At 48.3% G+C, this 19,976-nt stretch overlaps 1 protein-coding gene across 3 annotated transcripts; it reads left to right on the plus strand.

Moving 5' to 3' along the window:
* Positions 1–4,777: 4,777 nt before the first annotated feature.
* Positions 4,778–19,976, plus strand: LCMT2 (leucine carboxyl methyltransferase 2). Of its 3 annotated transcripts, XM_081951639.1 has the most exons (13): positions 4,784–5,048; positions 5,172–5,253; positions 5,339–5,513; positions 5,594–5,750; positions 6,493–6,682; positions 6,775–6,882; positions 7,272–7,362; positions 9,040–9,288; positions 9,389–9,619; positions 9,982–10,079; positions 11,874–12,061; positions 17,324–17,459; positions 19,688–19,976. In XM_081951639.1, exons 1-13 carry the CDS (start codon positions 4,852–4,854, stop codon positions 19,841–19,843), a joined length of 2,058 nt encoding a protein of 685 aa, XP_081807765.1. In that variant the 5' UTR covers positions 4,784–4,851; the 3' UTR covers positions 19,844–19,976. The 3 variants fall into 3 exon arrangements, with proteins under 3 accessions (XP_081807766.1, XP_081807767.1, XP_081807765.1); XM_081951640.1 differs by lacking the exon at positions 17,324–17,459 and having other exon boundaries at positions 4,778–5,048; positions 19,688–19,847; XM_081951641.1 differs by lacking the exons at positions 9,040–9,288; positions 9,389–9,619 and having other exon boundaries at positions 4,782–5,048.

Here is a 19,976-nt window from a genome sequence, read left to right on the forward strand (position 1 = left end):
CCCTAACCCTAACCCTAACCCTAACCCGAACCCTAACCCTAACCCTAACCCTAACCCTAACCCTAACCCTAACCCTAACCCTAACCCTAACCCTAACCCTAACCCTAACCCTAACCCTAACCCGAACCCGAACCCTAACCCTAACCCTAACCCGAACCCGAACCCGAACCCTAACCCTAACCCGAACCCTAACCCTAACCCGAACCCTAACCCGAACCCTAACCCTAACCCTAACCCTAACCCTAACCCTAACCCGAACCCGAACCCGAACCCGAACCCGAACCCGAACCCGAACCCGAACCCGAACCCGAACCCGAACCCGAACCCGAACCCGAACCCTAACCCGAACCCGAACCCTAACCCTAACCCGAACCCTAACCCGAACGGGGCCCTCAATACTGCCACTTAAACCGACTTTGAAAAACCAGTAATAATGACGTGTAACCTTTTTACAGGGTGCTGTTCCTTCTTTCACCACCAGAGGGCGCTGTTGTCTATAAACTCACATGCTCTAAGTAAACGCTCCGATTCTCCGAGCCGATAAACCTATTTACCCTATCTCATATCTAATAATAATAGAAAGTTATACTTAATGTTTTGAAAAAATCTCTTTTTTTTTCTCTTTCTATACATATTAAGCTTTTACTATGAAACAGACTATTTACTTATACGAGATAAGAATAATAATGTATTTAATGTATGAGAGTGAGATGATTTAAAATTTTAGGCATGATTGTGGCTGGTGACTATCTTATAATATAAAATAGAATAATGATGATGTAATGAACAATGGATATAAATATAGATTGAAATATTTAATGACTACATGGATTGACAAATAATAATGGGAAATTAAATTTGGAGTTGAGGATGATTGGAAACTCTAAGGTTAATGGAAAGTAAAAATGTCTTATATGAAGTAATGAGTTTCTTTTTTTCTTTGACTTAATCTTTATTTTTATCTTTGAGAGAATGGTGATATAATTTTATAAAGACTTATTGTTACCTAGTATATAATTATAGAGGTAAAGAAACAAGGGTTGTCACAAAAGAAAGAATACTAATGGTAACTTGAACATGCAATGCTCAATGAAATATTTAACTATGTTTAATGGATAATTAGTGACAGTATCCTTAATTGTAAAAACCACCGCACAAAAACTTGTAACAAAACGACATGCTTGATGAAAATGTGTGTTTTTCCTTTTTTACTTCCCTGCTCTTGTGCTGTATGTGTTGTTTTGTCTTTTTTAAAGTACAATAAATAAACATTTATTTAAAAAAAAAAAAAACCTCTTCCGATGCTTTCTATTACTTATTTATTTATTAATCCAATTTATAGGCCGCTCCCTCTCCACCAAGGGACTCGGGGCAGCGTACAATTCGTTACACAACGAATAAATAACGAGGAGGAGATGTCCAAAACATTATACAATACATAATAAATAAATAATCAATTAGTTAAAAACAAATACCCAAACTCAAACTTAGTTTAAAATTAAAAATTTCTACCTTTTTTTCTTTCTTGTTCTCTTAGCAGAAAGCCTCTGTGTGTGTTGCGTGTTGTATCTCTTCCTCTTTTTAAAACAAAAAACTTTGGGGGGGCTTTGGACGCCAAAGTTTTTTCCGCCCCGCATTTAAAAAACGGTTTTCTGAGTGAAATTTCTTGCTTAAAATTTCGTTTTTAAAAATGGCACTCTTTGCTTTTTTAAAAATAAGGCTATTTGCACCCAGAGGAGAGGAGCAAAACTCATAACCCTGTGGTCAGAACAATGCGTCTTTTGGAAGCCAAAACTTTTTGGCGCCAAAAAAATATTCCCTACGTAGTACCGAACCAACAACCTTCGGAATGCAAAATGAGTGTCTTCCCCACTAGACCGCCCGGCTGCTACGTAAAGGTTCCCTCCATAATGTCTCTTAAAGCAAGAAACCGCACCCTGTAATGTGGAAAAAAAATTTTTAAAGGCCTGCTGTTCCTTCTTTCGCCACGAGATGGCGGTGCTGTCTGTGAAATCGCCTGCCATAGACAAATAACTCTGGAATGCGCCAAAACGATACGGCTTTCTACCTTTTTTTCTTTGTTTTGTAGCAGAAACCCTGCGGATTTCTGTGTGGTGTCTTGTATTTCTTCCTCTTTTTATAAAATCAACCTTTGGGGGCCTTGGACGGCAAACTTTTTTAACGCCCGAATTGAAAAACCCGTGAGGATTTTCGGCCTGAAATTTCGTACTTAAAGTTTCGTTCTTAAAAATCGCATTCTTTGCTATTTTAACAATTAAACTTTTCCCACACGGAGGAGAGGAAGAAAACTCCTCCCTCTGACATCGGAAAAATGGATGTTTTGCAGCCGAAAGGTTTTCGGAGCCCAAAAAAAATATCCTAAGTAGGATTGAACCCTCGACCTTCTGAATACAAAGCGACTGTCTTCCCTGCTATGTCACACTGTCGCTCCTTACCGTGATGCCAATAATGGCACTTAAAGCGACAAGGGCTCTGTAATGTGGAAAAATAATTTTTTTAAAGGGCTGCTGTTCCTTCAGTCGCCACGAGATGGCGATGCTGTCTGTGAAATCGCCTGTCATAGTCAAATTGCTCTGGAATGGTCCAAAACGATATGGCTCTTCCGTTGCTTTCTACCTTTTTTTCTTTCTTTTCTAGGAAAAACCCTGAGGGTTTCTGTGTGGTGTCTTGTATTTGTTGCTCTTTTTATAAAATCAACCTTTGGCGGCCTTGGATGGCAAACTTTTTTGCGGACCGAATTGAAAAACCCGTGAGAAGACTTCGTTCGGGTTAAATTTCGTGCTTAAAATTTATGTCTTAAAAATCGTATTCTTTGTTATTTTAAAAATCAAACTTTTCCCACCCGGAGAAGAGGAGGAAAAATGGGTGTTTTGGATCGGAAAGATTTTCGGAGCACAAAAAGAGGATTCCCTAAGTAGGATTGAACCCTCGACCTTTTGAATACAAAGGCGGTGTCTTCCCCGCTACGCCACCCTGTCGCTCCTTATTGTAAGACCGATAATGGCAATTAAAGCCATTAAAGGACTCTGTAATGTTGAAATTTAATTTTTTTAAAGGCTGCTGTTCCTTCTTTCCCCACCAGACGGCGCTGTTGTCTGTAGACTCACATGCGCTATGTAAACGCTCCGATTCTCCCAGCCGATAAACTTCTTCCGATGCTTTATACCTTTTTTTCTTTCTTATTCTATCAGCAGAAAGACCGCGGGTGCGTTACGTGTTGTATCTCTTCCTCTTTTTAAAGCAAAAACCTTTGGGGGGGCTTAGGACGGCATCGTTTTTGGCACCCAGAATTCAAAAACCCATGAGGAGACTTCGTTCGGGGTGGGATTTCTTGCTTAAAATTTCGTTCTTAAAAATGGCACTCTTCGCTGTTTTTAAAAATAAGGCTTTTTGCATCCAGAGGAGAGGAGCAAAACTCCTCACGCTGTGGTCAGAAAAATGCGTCTTTTGGAGGCCAAAAGTTTTTGGAGCCCCAAAAAACATTTCCTACGTAGTACCGAACCCGCAACCTTCGGAATACAAAATGAGTGTCTTCCCCGCTAGACCACCCGGACGCTATTTAACGATTTCCTCAATAATATCTCTTAAAGCAACAATCCGGACCCTGTAATGTGGGGAAAAAACTTTTGAAGGGCTGCTGTTCCTTCTTTCGCCACTGGATGGCGCTGTGCTCTACATAATAACTTGCAAACTACGCCGAAATGCTTCCCTGCTCTTGCTGAAAGATAACATTTAAAGGGCTGCTGCTCCTTCTTTCCCCACGAAAGGGCAATGTTGTCTGTAAAATCACCTGCAACGGGCGACCTGCTCTGGAATGCTCCAAACCTGTAAAGGTCTTCTGATGCTTTCTACCTTTTTTTCTTTCTTGTTCTATTAGCAGAAATCCTGCGTGTGTGTTGCGTATTGTATCTCTTCCTCTCTTTAAAAGACAAGCTTTGGGGGGCTTTGGACGGCATCGTTTTTGTGACCCCGAATTGAAAAACCCCCGAGGAGACTTAATTCGGGGTGGGATTTCTTGCTTAAAATTTCGTTCTTAAAAATGGCATTCTTTGCTGTTTTTAAAAGTCAGGCTTGATAATTAAATAAACCTAGCGAAACATAATTAATATAGTAGAAAATAAAAACCACAAATGTACGCTGTAAAAATAACATTGAAAAACCTTTCAAATGAGAAAAAGTAACTTGGAATATATTAACAGGGTGTGTGTATTTTCCAGTAGCTTGAGCAGAGAATTTTTTTAAAAAAACCCAAGATTAGCAAAAGAATGAGAAAGTGTCTCATCTTAACAAATTGTCGCTTCAGAACAAATAATACAATTCTTAAAGGAAGCATGGCAATTAACAAACAAATCATTTCTGCTTGATTCTGCAGAGTCTCCGTATAACTTGATTGTAATTATTTAATGCGATGAGATGTTTGGAGGAAACAGTCGAAGTAATGCACGGTGTGGCTGTTCAGAGGATTCAAACCGTTTGCAAAGAATCTTTGGGTTGCTGGCAAAGAAGCAGAAGACAAAGCAAAACCCTTTTCCTTTGCTACCAAGGAAAGTTGAATGGCATGCCAACTTCGCAAAAAGCACCGTTGTGAAGAAGTATTCCTTTTATTTTCCATGCCCGTTCCATCAGGCTAAGGTATTCAGATTACCAAGAACCCACCACCCACATAATCCCTGGGCTGGGAGGGAAGGAGGAAGGGGAGGGCGGGGAAAAGGGCGGAGAGGGAGGCGGGGAACCCGCCATGCCGAGGAGGCGGTTCGGACAGGGAGGGGACCGGAAATAGATCTCTGGAGGGGGGGGCAGAGAGGCGATCTCCGCCTGGCAGCTGAGCACATGGGGGGGCCGCGAGGGCGGGAGGGCGGCCGGCACTCGCGGGAGCCCCCTCCTCGCTCCTCCCCGAGGGTGAGCGGCACCGGTGACAGCAGCGCCGCCAGCAAGAGGTCCGCCGCCGCCCTGGGCTACACATCGGACCGCTTCGTGCTGCAGCTGTTGCCCCGGGGAGGCCCGCGCCGCACCCCCGCCATCCACCGGTCAGGGCCCCCTCTTGCTCGGCGCTCCCGGGGGAGGGGGGTCACGGGGGGACGCGGCTCTCCTCTGCGGGGGACGGACGGACACACCGTCGCTCACGCTCTTCTCTTCCCCCCCCCCCGCAGGGGCTACCACGTGAGGGCCCGAGCGGTGGAAAGGAGTCTGCGAGCATTCCTGACGGGCCCCCGGGGCCACCCGCGCAGGCAGGCAAGTTCGCCCGCCTCCCTCCCTCCCCTCCCCCTCCCCCCTCCCCCCGCAGCGTCCTCTCACCACCCTCCTCCCCTTTCCGCAGGTGCTGTCCCTGGGCGCCGGCTGGGATTCGCTCTTCTTCTGCCTGAAGGAGGCGGGGAGCGGCGGGCGGTTTTTCGAGGTGGACCTGCCGGAGGTGGCCTCCCGCAAAGCGGCCCTCATCGCCGGCTCGGCGGAGCTAAGCGCCTTGGCGGGCGGCGGCGTCCGCGAGGGTCCCGGTGGGTACGCGGAGGAGGGGGGGAGGGGAGGGAACCGCCTGGGCCGGCACCGAGCGCGCTCCTCCCCCCCCCCCCCGCAGGGAGCCTGAAGTACTTCGGGGACGACTACCGGCTGCTGGGCGTGGATCTCTCCCGACTGGCCCAGCTGGAGGGGGCCCTGCGTGGCGCCGGCCTGGACCCCGCGGCGCCCACCCTGATTCTGGCGGAGGTGGTCCTGCCCTACATGGAGGTCGAGAGGTTCGTGTTCCGCTCGGCCCCGCCGGGACGCCTGGGAGGGCGGCGTTTACGTTAAGCCTCTGCAGACCGAGGCTTTCCGAGGTCAGGGCGCCGGAGTCGTCCCTCGTCTTCCTCCGCGTCCTAGATTGAGCCTCCTTTGGAAGCAGCGTTTTTGCTGTACCTTCTTTTGGTTCTTGCATTCAGCCGAGTTGGTGGATAGAACTGCCAGGCGGCTGATCGAGTTCTTGTCCTTTTGAGCTACAAAGGAGAACTTCCCAGCCGAATGTTCATACCTGAGAGCTCAATATTTTGAGCTTGAAGCCAAGACATTACTTTGCTCCCTGCATCAATTACTGCTGAAAATGGCAGCCTAGCCGCCTCGAGATTGAATAGGAGCAGACTGGAAGCCCTCCTTCTCTGGTTACTGCCTCATAAGGTCAAAATGAGACAGAGCACAACTGTCCTTAAAAAACAGTTTTCTGTGGTGGCAGCAGTTTTGGATCCATGGGTCCTTCTGCTTCCCCTTTAATCCCATCATCTCCTTGGGGGACATTCAAAAGGAGCTATTTCCAAGCTTTGCCAGGTGAGATCTCTTGTTGAGGTCTCAGATCTATCTCCAGCTTTGAACTGGACAAATGTGAACGGACCTGAAGCTTCTGACCGCTTGGACTGGGGGGGGGGGGAGATGGCTCCCTGGCCTCCAGTTCAATGGTCTTAGCTCTTCTTCCTTGGTGCACTTCCCTTTCTTTCTTCTTTGTTCCAGGTCAGATGCTCTGATTCAGTGGGCAGCTGGGCACTTTCTGAAGGCCTGGTTCATTTTGTACGAGCAGATTCATCCCAACGACCCTTTTGGTCGTATCATGCAAAACCACTTCAGCCGCCTACAGTCTCCGCTCCGCTCTCTAACCTCCTATCCAGACTGCAAGGCTCAACAGATGCGCTTTCTCCAGAGGGTGGGTGTGAGCCTTCGACTGGTGAAAGGGAGGCCGGAGGGGGCCCACAGGATGGCTGTGCCTCGCTCTTAATGCCATGGCCTTCTCTTTAGGGCTGGACGGAATGCCACATCATGGACATGAATGAGTTCTACAGGAGCTTTGTGCCTGGAGAAGAGCAGAAGAGGATTCAAGCTCTAGAGCCCTTTGACGAATTTGAGGTTGGTCTGCCCTGGTGTGTGCAGAATGTGGCGAGGGAGGCAAGATGGCTTGCAGGTGGACACAAGACCAAGAGATTCTTTTTGTGTGGCCAGTGTGGAAATAGAGTGGGATGGCTGCAGAAGAGTCTTTTCACCTGGTGCAACCAAAATATGATATACAGGACACTGGTAAAATCTTAAAATGGGATATAAAATAATTCCTACTTGTAGTACTAAAGTGATTGCATTTGAGTGTGCAGCAATATGACATTTAGCTTATCATAGAAGCGTACAAGGTGTTTCTAACCTTTGTTGGCTGCCAGTCTGTTTCCTCAAGTCCTGGGAATGGTCCAATGGGTAGAGGGGTTTGTTGTGATTGAGAGCCTATGGCGATCCCTCTGTTCTTCCAGGAATGGCACCTGAAGTGCTCCCATTATTTCATCCTGGCCGCATCTAAGGGAGAGGACTCCTCTGCACCTCCTGTGTTTCCCAGGATGGAAGGTAAAAGCCCAGCGTGTCCTCTGCCCTGGGTGCCATTCATGACTTGGTGGGATGTTTTCCTCCTGTCTCATCTCCCTGACCGCTGTAGTTGCACAAGGGCTGATGGAGGCCTGCAGGGCTGAATAGAACCAAAGTTGCATTAGCTCTGCTAGATCCTAAAGTGGTTCTATTCAGAGAAGTAGCATTAGCTTTAAAGGATCTTTTCTTTTGTCCTCTTGGCCATACAGATTTCCTGAAGGCATCTGGTTAATCATTGCATGATACCAGAAGCTGTGCAAGGTGGGCTTTCCCCTCCTAGGCAGCTCTCTGTGTTTTTTAGATCTTCCATTGAAAATCCCTTCGCTTAAAAAGAAATTAAAATGATACCCACAAAATGGTTCCTACTCAGGAGCAACCTCTGCCATGGATTAATTCCTATTTAATTTATACGGAAAACCAAGATTGTAGAGTTTACAAAGGGTGGGAGCGGTTTGTTTATTAAATGTATATGCACCCACCTCACTGTCATCTGGGCAGCTTACCACATGTCAAAGTACATTAGAATGTTAATACATTAAAACACCAAGAATTAACATTTTGAAGTTTGAAAGCTAAGTTTCCCAACAGTGCTGCTGTTGACTGTTAGGTTAATAGAATCCTAGGATTGGAAGGGGCCTCCCTTGCCCAGTTCAGGCCACCCCAAAGGAATGGCTCTCCAATCGCCCCTTGAGAATCTCCCGTGAAGCGGCATCCACAACTTCGGGGGCTTTCTTGGCTCTCCCTCCTCTTGCCTCCAGGTTTGGATTCTCCCCACCCCCGGCCGGTTCCTGTCTTAACCTTGGTTGTTTTGGAGAATTAAGTCCACAGCACCCCTTCCTGTACTGGAAGACCAGTCCCGTGCCTCCCTTGGCCTTCCCTTCTTTCAGCTGAATGTTCTTCCCAGTGGCTTCAGCTGCCTTCAGGAAGCCCTGAACAGCTCAGCTCCTTTACCTTTGGCTCAGCACCCAACCACCCTTGCAGGCTGAAGGGGAACCCTGGGGTGCCGGGAGGGAAGGAATAGGGGGTGGAGGGCTGAGGGCATTGCGTGGGCGGTGGGAGCCTTGCTTCATGAGGCTAGGAGGGTCCCCTGGCACCTTCGGCAAAAGCAGTTTTGTTCATCAAGCATTGGGAGCTTGAGCGCCCACCCTTTTCCTGCAGGATTGCTTTGTTTTGCTTATGGTACCTTTTAAGAACTTTGGGGACTACATAACATTGTATGTTGGGCATGGCAGGGGGGAGGCATGGCGGGGGGGCTGAGCCGGGGGGGGGGTGGCTCACCAGTTTCAAAGACTCCACGTTCCCTTGGGGGAGGGGAGGGGTGTGCCTCCAAACGATGGAGAGACAAGGTTATCCCTCCAAATCTGGTGGAGAGCTCCAAGGAGATACTTGGCTGGCCACATACCGCTCAGCCAAGATGAGCCCAGACTGATGCAGGGGACCTTTCTTACCCTGCTTAAATTCAAAAAGGATCCACGGCTTTTGGAAAAATTCATCACCTAAGGAAACAGGGGCTGTGCAGGAATCTTTTCCTACACAACCAGACCAGCCTTTCCCAAGGCACCTTCACCTGGAGGAGAAAGGCTCCCTGCTGCCTGGCCTGCTGCGGTGGCTGCGTTTCGCTGCTGGAATGACGTGGCTCTTTCTTTCTTTGCTTTGCAGCCCCCCCAGCTCATCATGCCACTTGCTTTGCTGGGACTGTGGCTGCATCCTTCTGTGGGGCAGTGGCTGGCCTGAAGCGCTATGGTCATTGCTCAGTGCTCCTCGCCCCAGACGTCATTCTAACCACTGGTGGCTTTGGGGACCATGGTGGGCGCCACTGCCGCCTGACTGAGCTGCATATTCTGCTCAAGCAGCAGGACGGTTGGAGAAGCGACAAGGTCAGGCTGGCCGAGCTACAAATGTCTTGGGGTAAGCGATAGGGATTGGGGGGGGGGAGACACACACCTTGCTGCAGGCAAGCTGTTCCTCCCTGGCTACGAGAGCTTTCTCCTCTCCTCTCCTCCTGCAGACGGGCGGCTTTTTCACACTGTAAACGTCCTGCGCTCAGGCTGGGCTGTCGTGCTTGGGGGCCGCAAATCCCCAGTGAACCTTGCTCTGCCCCCTCTTCGCTTAAAGAGGTTGGCAGATGCCGATCCTTTTAGCCCCAGCAACCCTGTCCTTGAGCTTACTCCGCTGCCGCCTGTTGAGGGCCTCTCCGTGCCCCGCTGGAGACACACCGCCACAGAAGTCAAGCATGAAGGTAGGAAGGGAAAGGTCACCCCCCTGGGGGAAGAGGCAGGGAATGGCACCGATGAAGCCCGGCTGCTCTTCCGAGGCCGGTTGGAGGCTTCTGGGAATCACTCGCCGCTGCTCCTGGGCCTTGTGCTCAGCACCGCCAGTTCATCAAATACCCGGGCAGTAAGGCCTTTTGCCAGCCATTCGAAAAAGAGTTGTGTGACCCGCTGTGCAAATGTTGCAGATTCTCCTCAAAATAAAGGCCAGGGCCTCAGGGGTCCCAGTATTTTGGCTTCCTGGAAGGGGCTCTTCCCCCTAGTGGGTCTGGGGTGTGTCAGATGCCAGGAGGAGAGAGGGAAGGGGCCTGACCTTCTGCTCTCTTTCTAGGACAGGCTTACCTCTTCATCTACGGAGGCTGCAGTTCGGGGCAGTTGGTACTCACTGATTGGCACTTTCTGCATTTGGAGGAGCTCCGCTGTCAGCAGGTGCGAATGGGTTGAGGCCTCCTTGGGCCCCTTCAGGAGCCTGCCCTGCAAGAGCCCTTTAGGACATTTCTTTGTTAGCTATGGGGGTCAGATGGAGAGCCCTGGGAGATGGGTGGGTTGTGCCTGGATTTGAAAGTTGGCCTCTGTCTCATCCCTTGCACCAACCAAAGAGTTTCAAGAGCTCATCCGAAGAACCTGGGACCCCAGGGGACTCCTTTGTCGATTCTCTTTTACTCCTTGGCAAAAGTAGTAGCTAACCTGCTTAAACTCTGGCCAAGTAAAACACCTTAGGAGACTTAAACTCATAGGAACCTAGAGTTGCAAGAACTTGCTTCCAGCCCCCTGACTGGCAGAAATCCTTAGGCCATCCAAAAACCTCCAGTACTGGAGGCCCCTCATTTCCACGTAGTGACTCCTCGAGAATTCTTGTGGTGAGGAAATTTTTGGATCTTTCTCCATAAGACTTCCATCCAGCGGGCTCTTGTCCTGCCCTGGGGGTCCCACGGAGAAGACGTGCCCAGCCTCTTCCCTGGGAAGCCCTTCAAGTAGGGGAAGGCAGCGGTTTTATGCAGACCGAGGTGTGCACATGGGTGACCTCTCCTGCGGGAGCTGCCTGGACTGCTAATATGCTTCCAGACATAATTCAAGGCTTTGATTGCTACCTTTAAAGCCCTTGATGGCTTGGGACCAGGTTATCCTCTTGCCGGTCACATTCACTCGACCCACCACAGCTAGGTTTCATGAAGGACCAGACATTGAGGATGGCTTCTGGCCCAGCTGTCAAGCCATCCATCACACATTCTCCCATTTGGTGAAGAAAAAGGCAGTGGCCAGTGGCCAAATGCCTTACTGATGATGCCTTGGCCAGCTGATCTCATCATGTCCAAAACAGCCGTAAGGTTTGCCTACCATGACCTGTTTTTTAACAAAAAAAACAAAAAAAAAACACTTTAGGCTGCTAGCCATCGCCTTAGTCCTTTCAAAAGGCTTGTGAATCCCTGCCTGGTTATCTTTTCCAGGACTTTGGTTGGTTGGTTGTTCCGTTGCCTCCTGAGACTGCTTTTGGGGTAACATCAGCCCTTCTCCAGGCTTCTGGTTCTCTAAGTCACTGCCCCAGGGTGGACTTGGATTCTTGGGAGAAGGAAACTCTCTTCTTTTTAACAAACTTAGTGAGATTTTGCCAGCCGTTGATTTTCATTAGTTGGGCGCTTTTGCTTTCCCTCCAGATTGATGCAGCTCTTGCAGCGTCTCCTGGGTGGGTTAGCTGAGCCGTCCAGCTCTTTGGAAGGCTGGAGGTTTTGTGAGTGCTTTGTTACCTGTTTCACGTTGTGCTTTTTGGTCAATATTGTTGTCATTCCCTCTGTACACACAATCTTTTTCAGTTGTTGCACTTATTAGCCAAATCTTGATTTCAGCACAAGAGACGGGAGTGTGTTCCGTGTGGAAGCGAACCCACGCTTGCGTGTGACCATCAACTAAGAAATAAGTGCCCTGTGTTGGCACAGGAGGCTGCTTGGAGAAGGGGGGGCATTTTTCGTAACATTGCTTACTAGGGGAAAAAATGTGTCACGCATCTGCAAAAGGCAGTGAAAACAGAGCTCTGGGAGAAGCTCTCTCTTGGGCAGGTTCTTCCTTCCAGGGAGGGGCTCTTCGCTTCGGCTGGGCAAGAAAGGGTGCCAGCTCCTGCCTTGCTCATTGGTTTGGATTGGGCTTCTGTGCCATGTATCTCACTCATGCAGACACTCTGGGCAGCTTACAGTACAGTCATGCCTCGCCTCTGCTCCCCCTTCTCAGATTCCAGTGGAGGGTCCTGTTCCGGCCGGCCGTCACTCGCACAGTGCCTGCAGCTGGGCAGGGGGGGTGCTCATCGCCGGCGGCCTGGCAGCCTCTGAGAAGCCGCTGGGCAGCCTCTTGTTTCTGAAGCCAGCTGGGAGAGGCTTTCGGTGGCATTCTCTGGAGACCTGCCCCCCGCTCACACCCAGGTAAGTAAGCCATGCCTCACCCCGTCCCCCCAGCACAGTCCACATATAACGGTTGCCGGGCCTTTAGCTTCTCTGGCCAAACTCAGCCCTCTCCTCTCAGGGAGTTCATGCCTGTCAGACTCGCTTTGTCAGGCCAGGGGCCTCCGAAGGGGACTTTCTTTCTTGAACATTCTGTCAAATAGCTACACTTGCTTTATAGGAAAAATCCCCACGGCATTCTCTCCTCTGGGATTAACTTAAAAATAAGTATTTGCGCTCTTGAGCAGGAAAGCAAACGATACCTGAGAAGAGGCCGTGTTCGCCTCGCGGGATCTTGCTGCTGCTTCTCCTCCTCTTGCTCCTCCACTTGCGCCCAACGCAGAGCTTCATGGAAGACCAACCTCTAAGGTCTCTTCCAACCTTGGGAGTCTATGGGTGAGCAGAGCTGAACTGGCCGGCCTGTCAGCCTTCTCTGTGTTTCTGCTAGAGACCCGCTGTGTTTCCAGATAAAAGGTCTGGAGGACAGATGAGAGCCCTTATGCTTCTCAGGATGGAGAGTCTCAGTTTAGTACAACACGGCTGAAAAACAAAAATAAGAGATCCCAGAAGAAACCAGCATGGTTGCTTAAAGAACTGTTAAACTGAAAGACAAAAAGAACAAACATGAAAAGTGGAAAGAGACAGAAGACAGAAGACAGAATAACAGCATATAACCCAAATCTGCAAAGATGAAGTCGGGAAAGTTGAGGCTCGGATTCACCTTATCCAAAACTATGAATTTGGGGAGTTAAGTGGAGGGGTGTCCTTAGTGCGCTCTGAGCTGGGTTGTTTTCTTTCATTACCCTTGGTAGGTAACCTCATCAGTGCTAGTAAGGAGTGCTGCTTGCTGTCAGTTTATATTTTGGTGACTTGACTGTCTGGGGGGGTGGAGGCGGTCTTAGGGATTCTTTGGTTGGGCTGTTTACTGACAGCAGTTTCTTGATTTGGGGTTTTGCTTACTAGATTGTTAGTCTGAAGTTGACCTTGGAGTTAATCTATGCTGAACTGAGTACTGATCACTGGTGGAAGAGGTGCTGGAGTTTTTTTGTTCCCTTTTGGGCTGGTTGATTGTCTCTTATCTATAGATGTCTCTATTGATGGCTGATTTGTCAGCGTGCCAGACTTCTAGAAATTCCCTGGCATTTTTGTATTTGGCCTAGGATTGACACATTATGACAATTGATACTATGGTTAAATCTGTCTATATGGCATGTTATGAAATTAAAGAATTTTCATTGGGGTTGGGGATCATGGATACGTTCTGCCAGTCTTCTGCCTGTTTCCCCTACATCGTGGTTGTTGCAGTTCTTACATTGTACGCTGTAGATGGCTCCTGTTTTTTCTGGATCTTTTGGTTTTCTTAGTATGTCTTGAAGGGCTTTAGTTGGCTTGTGTGCTACACTGATTCCATGTGGTTGTAGTAGTCTGTTTGTGATTTCTGAAATATTCTTGATGCATGGCAATGTAATTCTTTCTGGGTTTTGTTTTGGTTGAGCTATATTGGGTTGTGTGGTCAGGGACTTTTTGATAAAGCTGCGTGAGTATTGGTTGGAATGTGTTGTATAGGTCCTCCGTTTCCTTTTTCTGCTGTTCCAGTTGCTGCAGTGTGTTTGGGCTCGTTTAAATAAAGTCTTTACACAGCTTCTCTTGTGGGAGGTTGGGTTGTTGTTTTGGTAGTGGAGCACCTGGTTAGTATGGGTGGGTTTTCTGTAACTTGCGTTTCTATTTTGCCATTTTGGTCTCTGCTGATCAGGATGTCCAGGAAGAGTAGTGAGTTGTTGTTGTTTTCTTTTCTTAGTAAACTGGATTGCTTTGAAAATGTTATTGATGGTTCTCTGGGTGTTCTCTAATTGGTCCTTTTTATTATGGTGAAGGTGTCATCTACATATCTGATCCATATTTTCTGTTGTATTTGTGGAAGTGCTATGGCTTCTAGACATTATGGAATATGGAATGTGGAACTGGACTATATGGAATTCAGTAGTGAGAAAATTAAGCCTTTACACTTAGGCAGGAAAAACAAAATCCAGAGATATAGAATTAGTGGTATCTGGCTCAACAGCAGCAACTATGAGATGTATCTAGGAGTCTCGTGGACAGTCACTTGTGGCTCCTGCCGAAAAAGCCAACACAGTCCTAGGCTGCATTAACAGAGGGATAGAATCAAGATCACGTGAAATGTTAGTACCGCTGTATAATGCCTTGGTGAGACCACACTTGGAATACTACATCCAGCTTCGGTCACCCCGATGTAAAAAGAGAGGTTGAGAGTCTGGAAAGAGTTCAGAGAAGAGCAACAAAGATACTTAGGAGACCGGAGGCTAAAACATATGAGGAATGATTGCTGGAATTGGGGATCTCTACTTTGATGAAAGGAATGATTGGGGTTTGTTCTGTCCTGTGATTCTAATGAATATGCCGACACAGGCTTGGCTGTCTGCCATGAATAATGACGGAGATAAAGCCAGCCCTTGGCTAGGAGCCTAGAACGCTATCTTCAAGAAACCAAGATTAGACTTACAGAATGCTTTCACAACAGCTAGTAAAGTGGACTATTGTTTCCTGCAAAGATTCCCCTCCCGTCGCTCCACCTATAAACTCTTTGGGAGGGGCCACAACAGTAGCCACCTGTCCATATTTCCTTCTATGACATTTTCTCCACAGCTGCTCCCTTCTCTTCTCAGTTCTACACACACGCACTCCGGGGAGAGGGGGCGGTCTAGAAATTTATTAAATTATTAAATTATTATTATTAAATTATATCAGGAACAACCTCCCTCTGTTCCTCCTCACTGCTCCCTGACTCAGGTGCCACCTGGTGGCCAACAGGCCTCTCTAGTCCCTGCTCCAAACACCCTCCAGAGTCTTCTTCATCCTCCAGAGCAGTCCCATAATGTTCATCGCTGTCAAGAGTCCACCAACAGCCGGTCGCTGCTGTGCCACAACAGGGTGACATGATAGCGTATTTGACAATGATAATGATACATGATAAAATATTTGAGGGGTTGCCACAAAGAAGGAGAGGAGTTGTCAACTTGTTCTCCAAAGCACCTGAAGACAGGACAAGAACCCATGGCTGGAAACTAATCAAGGAGAGAAGCAGCCTAGAAATAAATAAAAAATTCCAGACAGAACAATTAATCAGTGGAACAGCTTATCTTCAGGAGTTGTGGGTGCTCCATCACTGGAGGTTTTTAAGAAGCAGCCGTTTGTCTGAAATTCTAGGGGGTCTCCTGCTTGAGCATGGCGCTGGACTAGAAGACCTCCAAGGTCTCACACTGTTATTCTGTTAAAAGACAGAATAGGAATACAAGTCAAAAGAGGCAAGGAAATGATAAGAAAACACATATCTACTCTAGGTGAGTTCCAATCACCAGGACCAGGAGGATTACATCTCACAGTCCTGAAGGAGCTGACAGATGTGATTTGGAACCATTGAACCATATCTTTCAGAGATCCTGGAGCATCAGGGAACTACCAGAGGATTGTAATAGAGTTGATGCGATTCCATTCTTCAAAAAGGGGGAAAAGGGGATCCAGGAAACGACAGACCAATCAGCCTGACATCAAGATCCTGGAAAAAAATAAGCAGTGGATCTGCAAACACTTAGAAACAAGCAAAGCTATTACTAGAAGCTGACATGGGATTTGTCCAAAACAGATCATGCTAGACAAAGCATCCCAAGGTTCCTTTTAACTCCATTATTCTGTAAGTGTGAGGACTGCTCATAGGTCATTTTTTCATTTTAACTTCAAATGGTCACTAAATGAATGGGTGTAACTCAAGGATTACCTGTAAAATACAGAGCCAGAGTAGGAAAGCCAACACTGAGGCAAACAGCAATGGATCTCCCAAGGTGTAAAGCACATCTTTATCCACTACAGTCCATCTTAATATACTCGCTCTGCACATTTCAGGGGGATGTAACAGTATTTAAGAAGATAAAACTTGTGGAAAAAGCATAAATCTTACACCAGCCAGGAAAAATGACAAAAACCCAGCCTTCCAGCACAAGTAAAAGATGGGCTGTTGGGCACACCTAGGTCACATTTTCTGGGTCCTTGTTCCTACTTGATTTGCCCTTCGGTTCAGGTCCAGGAAGAGCAGGAGTCCAGTCAGCTCTGCCCATGGGAAGAAGAAAGCTGATGGGAAAGTGCCAGGAGTCCAGGCACATGGTGGGAGAGGACTGGATAAATTAATTTCGCTTCCTCTTTTCTCTTAGAGGATTCGGCAGAATGACAACATGCTGAACTCTGATGCCCAAATTTGGACATTATTACAATTGTACTCCCTATTTGGAAGCGGATGTGGGGCAATTTGTTTTCTTCCGTTTTCACAAATGTTGTCTTTCCACAGAATTTCCATCAGAATTAGCAGTTGGATTCTTAGATGCTGGGCCTCCCTCCCTTCACCTTCCCAGCCATTCCTTCTACGTTGGATATGGCACATCGATTTTGAACGGAATATTATCTGAATGGTTTTTGTTCTGGCTGGATGTCTTAATCACATTTGCAAACAAATAAAACTTTTTATTACAGCTTCTTTCATTCAGCTGTTCAAATTTGGATGCCCTCCCAGGTTTGGACAAGCTCCTCCTTTACCGGGCCTTATCCAAAGACCACTGAGCTCCCAGAAAATCCAAGGGTCTCTGGATGCTCCTCTTCAGCACATGTTCACCTTGGCAGAAGGAAAGGAGGAGCGTGCCCCCACCCTCCCCTGCTCTGCTCCAGCCCCTTTCAGTGGAAAGCGGTAGCAAGATCCAGTGGGAGCCGCTAGTTAACTTTGCCCCTGTTTACTTGCCACCGGCTCACTCCTGGTCCAGAAGAATCTCTTTGGAGGAAGCTGCTTGGAGGAAGAGAGGAGAGGAGCCGGTGTGTCCTGGACGGAACTATGGGGCTGCCTTCCTGCTCTTTCCAAGAGAGGAAGAAGAGCGCCTGGTATTGTTTTCTGGGCCCAGGAAGCTTCCGGAGTCCTCAAGACTTTGGACAGTCCTGAAGACAGATGGAGCCAGAGGTGTGAGGAGCTGCATCGCCTCTCTGGCACCCAGCAGGAGGTGGCAGCTCCTGGCAGTGATGACTCAAGTTCTCAGGATTTTTCGGATGGGCGATGGGCACCCATGCTGGAGGTGAAGAATTCCTTCTCTCTTGCCAGGCGTCCATTGTCGATGTTCCCTGCCTAGAGAATCTGGAACTAGCCCAGCACTAGAGGACTAACGCTCCCTCTCTTTTGTGTTTTCCACCCAGGTATTCACACACGGCTCACGTGCACCGCGGGAAGCTGTTGCTCGTGGGTGGGGTCTGGCTCACCCCTCCTTCGGTGCCAGGCGTTGCCGTGATAGACCTGGTGACAAGGGCTCTAGCGGAGTATCATATTGACACAGTGAGTTGAAACTTTGAGGCAATTGGCCTTGGGGTTTTCTTTGGCTCTTCTCCCCACGGAGGCAAAGCACCCTTAGCCAGGGGCAGGGGCAGGGGCAGGAGAGGCTGTTCCTTTGGTATTGATACTGGTACTTTCCTCCTGAAATATTACCCGGTTCATTAGCTCAGTTGTCTTCCAAGGAAGATGGGGGGTGCAGTTGCCAGAGCGTCAGCAAGTATCCTTGGATGCAGTTCTTCCAGCTCCAGAGAGTTAAATTTATTTGCGGAAGAAAGGTGTTTCCAGGCCAAGCTCAGTCCTGCCCTTGTTTTGCTCTTCACAACTGCTGGAGGAATACAAGCCCTTTCTTCTTAGAGCCATAAGAGTAGCTGGCATTAGGAGTTGTCCTGATGGTCTCTGCTCCTTTTCCTCAGGAGCCTCGCTACAGATGCAGTTTTGAACTGATAAATCACATGTCCGGGAACAGACATCTGAAAATAATTTGGGGAGGGGGGGCACTGTGGTTTCTGCCTCAAATCCAGAAGTTGTTGAAATTCATTATTTTTTCATTAATCTACACTCAGTACTCCATAATGACAAAGTGAAAACGGAATTTTAGAAATGTTTGTACATTTATTAAAAAGAAAAGACTGAAATATCACATAAGTATTCAGACCCTTTGCAACAACACTTGAAATTTAACTCGGGTGCCTCCCAGTTCTCTTGAGCACTGCCGACATCTTGATTGGAGGTGACCTGTGTCAAATTAAATTGATTGGACGTGATGTGAAAAGGCCTCACAGCTGACAAGGCATACTGTAGCAGAGCAAAAGCTACTGAAGGTTCCTGAGAGCACAGTGGCCCCCGTAATTCTCAAATGGAAGAAGTTTGGCACAACCAGGACTCTTTGAAGTGCTGGTCACCCAGTCAAACTGAGCAATCGGGAGAAGGGCCTTAGTAATAGGTGACCAAGAACCTGATCTTCAGTCTGACTGAGCTCCAGAGATTCTGGTGTGCAGATGGGACAAAGTTCCAGGAGGACAGCCATCACTGCAGCCGTCCACCGATCTGGGCTTTATGGCAGGGTGGCTAGACGGAAGCCTCCCTTCGGTGCGAAACACATGAAAGCCCACTTGGAGTATGCAAAGAAGCACCTGAAGGACTCTCAGACTGCGAGGAACAAGATTCTCTGGTTGGATGAAACCAGGATTGAACTGTTTGGCCTCAATTCTAAACCTTACATCTGGAGGAAACCAGGCACCACTGATTGACAGCCCAATATCATCCCAATAGTGACGCTTGGGGTTTGCAGCATCACACTGTGGGGGTGTTTTTCAGCTGCAGGGACTGGGAGACTGGTCAGGGTTGAGGGAAGGCTGAATGGAGCAAAGTACAGGGACATCTTCCATGAAAACCTGTTCCTCAGCGCTCAGCACCTGACTTTCCAACATGACAAGGATGTTGAGCACGCAGCCAAGGCAACAGAGTAGTGGCTTAGGGACAACTGGGAATGTCCTAGAGTGGCCCAGCCAGAGCCCTGACTGGAACCTTATTGAACATCTCTGAAGGGACTTGAAAATGGCTGTCCACCGACAGTCACCATCCAACCTGACTGAGCTTGAGAGGGTTTGCAAGGAAAAATGGCAGAAAATCCCCCAATCTAGGTGTGCAAAGCTTGTACTGAGTGTAGATGAAAGAGAAAATAATTTTCAACAACTGCAGAATTGGGCTACAGCATAACAAAATCGACAAAAAGCGAAGGGAGTCTGAGTACTTTCCAAATGCCCTGTAATTTACCAGATGAGGAAGAGGCAAGATGTGTATCGCTTAGATACTCTCATGAGCAGGTCCAGAATTTGCCCAGAGCTGCCAGGGGTAGAGGCAGCAGGAGCTCAGAAAGGTATGAAGGTATCCATGCCAAGAAGGAGGCGAGGCTGGAGAAGGGGAACCCTGGGGAGGGAGGGGGCTGGCTCCTGTGTGCTGGGCAGGAAGAGGAGGAAAAGCAGGGAGCAAGAGTCTTGGCAGGAGGTGCTGTGCTGTGATGTGCCTGGATTTTCTTGGGATCTTTATGACAGGTGGAGACTATGGTCCTGATTCACATTTGCTGTAGCATCTAATCAGGAGCCCACTTGCCCACCACTTGCCACTTAATGCCCACCCTTAAGGAGGAACGAGAGAGAAGGTAGATTTGTCTTTGTGTTCTCAGCTGCCTGGTTCCTAAAGTTGCCTCTTGTGGCTTTCTTCTGTTGCAGACATTTCTGGAGTGGCCCCTGATGTTACACAACCACAGCAGTGTCATCGTACCCGACACGGAGGAGATGATTCTTACTGGAGGGGGCGGAAACTGCTTTTCCTTTGGGACTCATCTGAACTGGTCGCCTATCCGCCTGGATCTGAGCAGCATCTGAAGGGCTGGGCTTTGACATCTTGCAGCTCAAGAGGACAGGAGAAGGGCCGAAGCAGACTGGGTGATGCAGTGGACTGGACTCCTTGCACTCAAGAACATTCCCCCCATCCCCACCCCCGGCCATTAGACACAGG

Source organism: Natrix helvetica, assembly GCF_964273705.1.
Source record: "Natrix helvetica genome assembly, chromosome: 4".
Classification (NCBI taxonomy): domain Eukaryota; kingdom Metazoa; phylum Chordata; class Lepidosauria; order Squamata; family Natricidae; genus Natrix; species Natrix helvetica.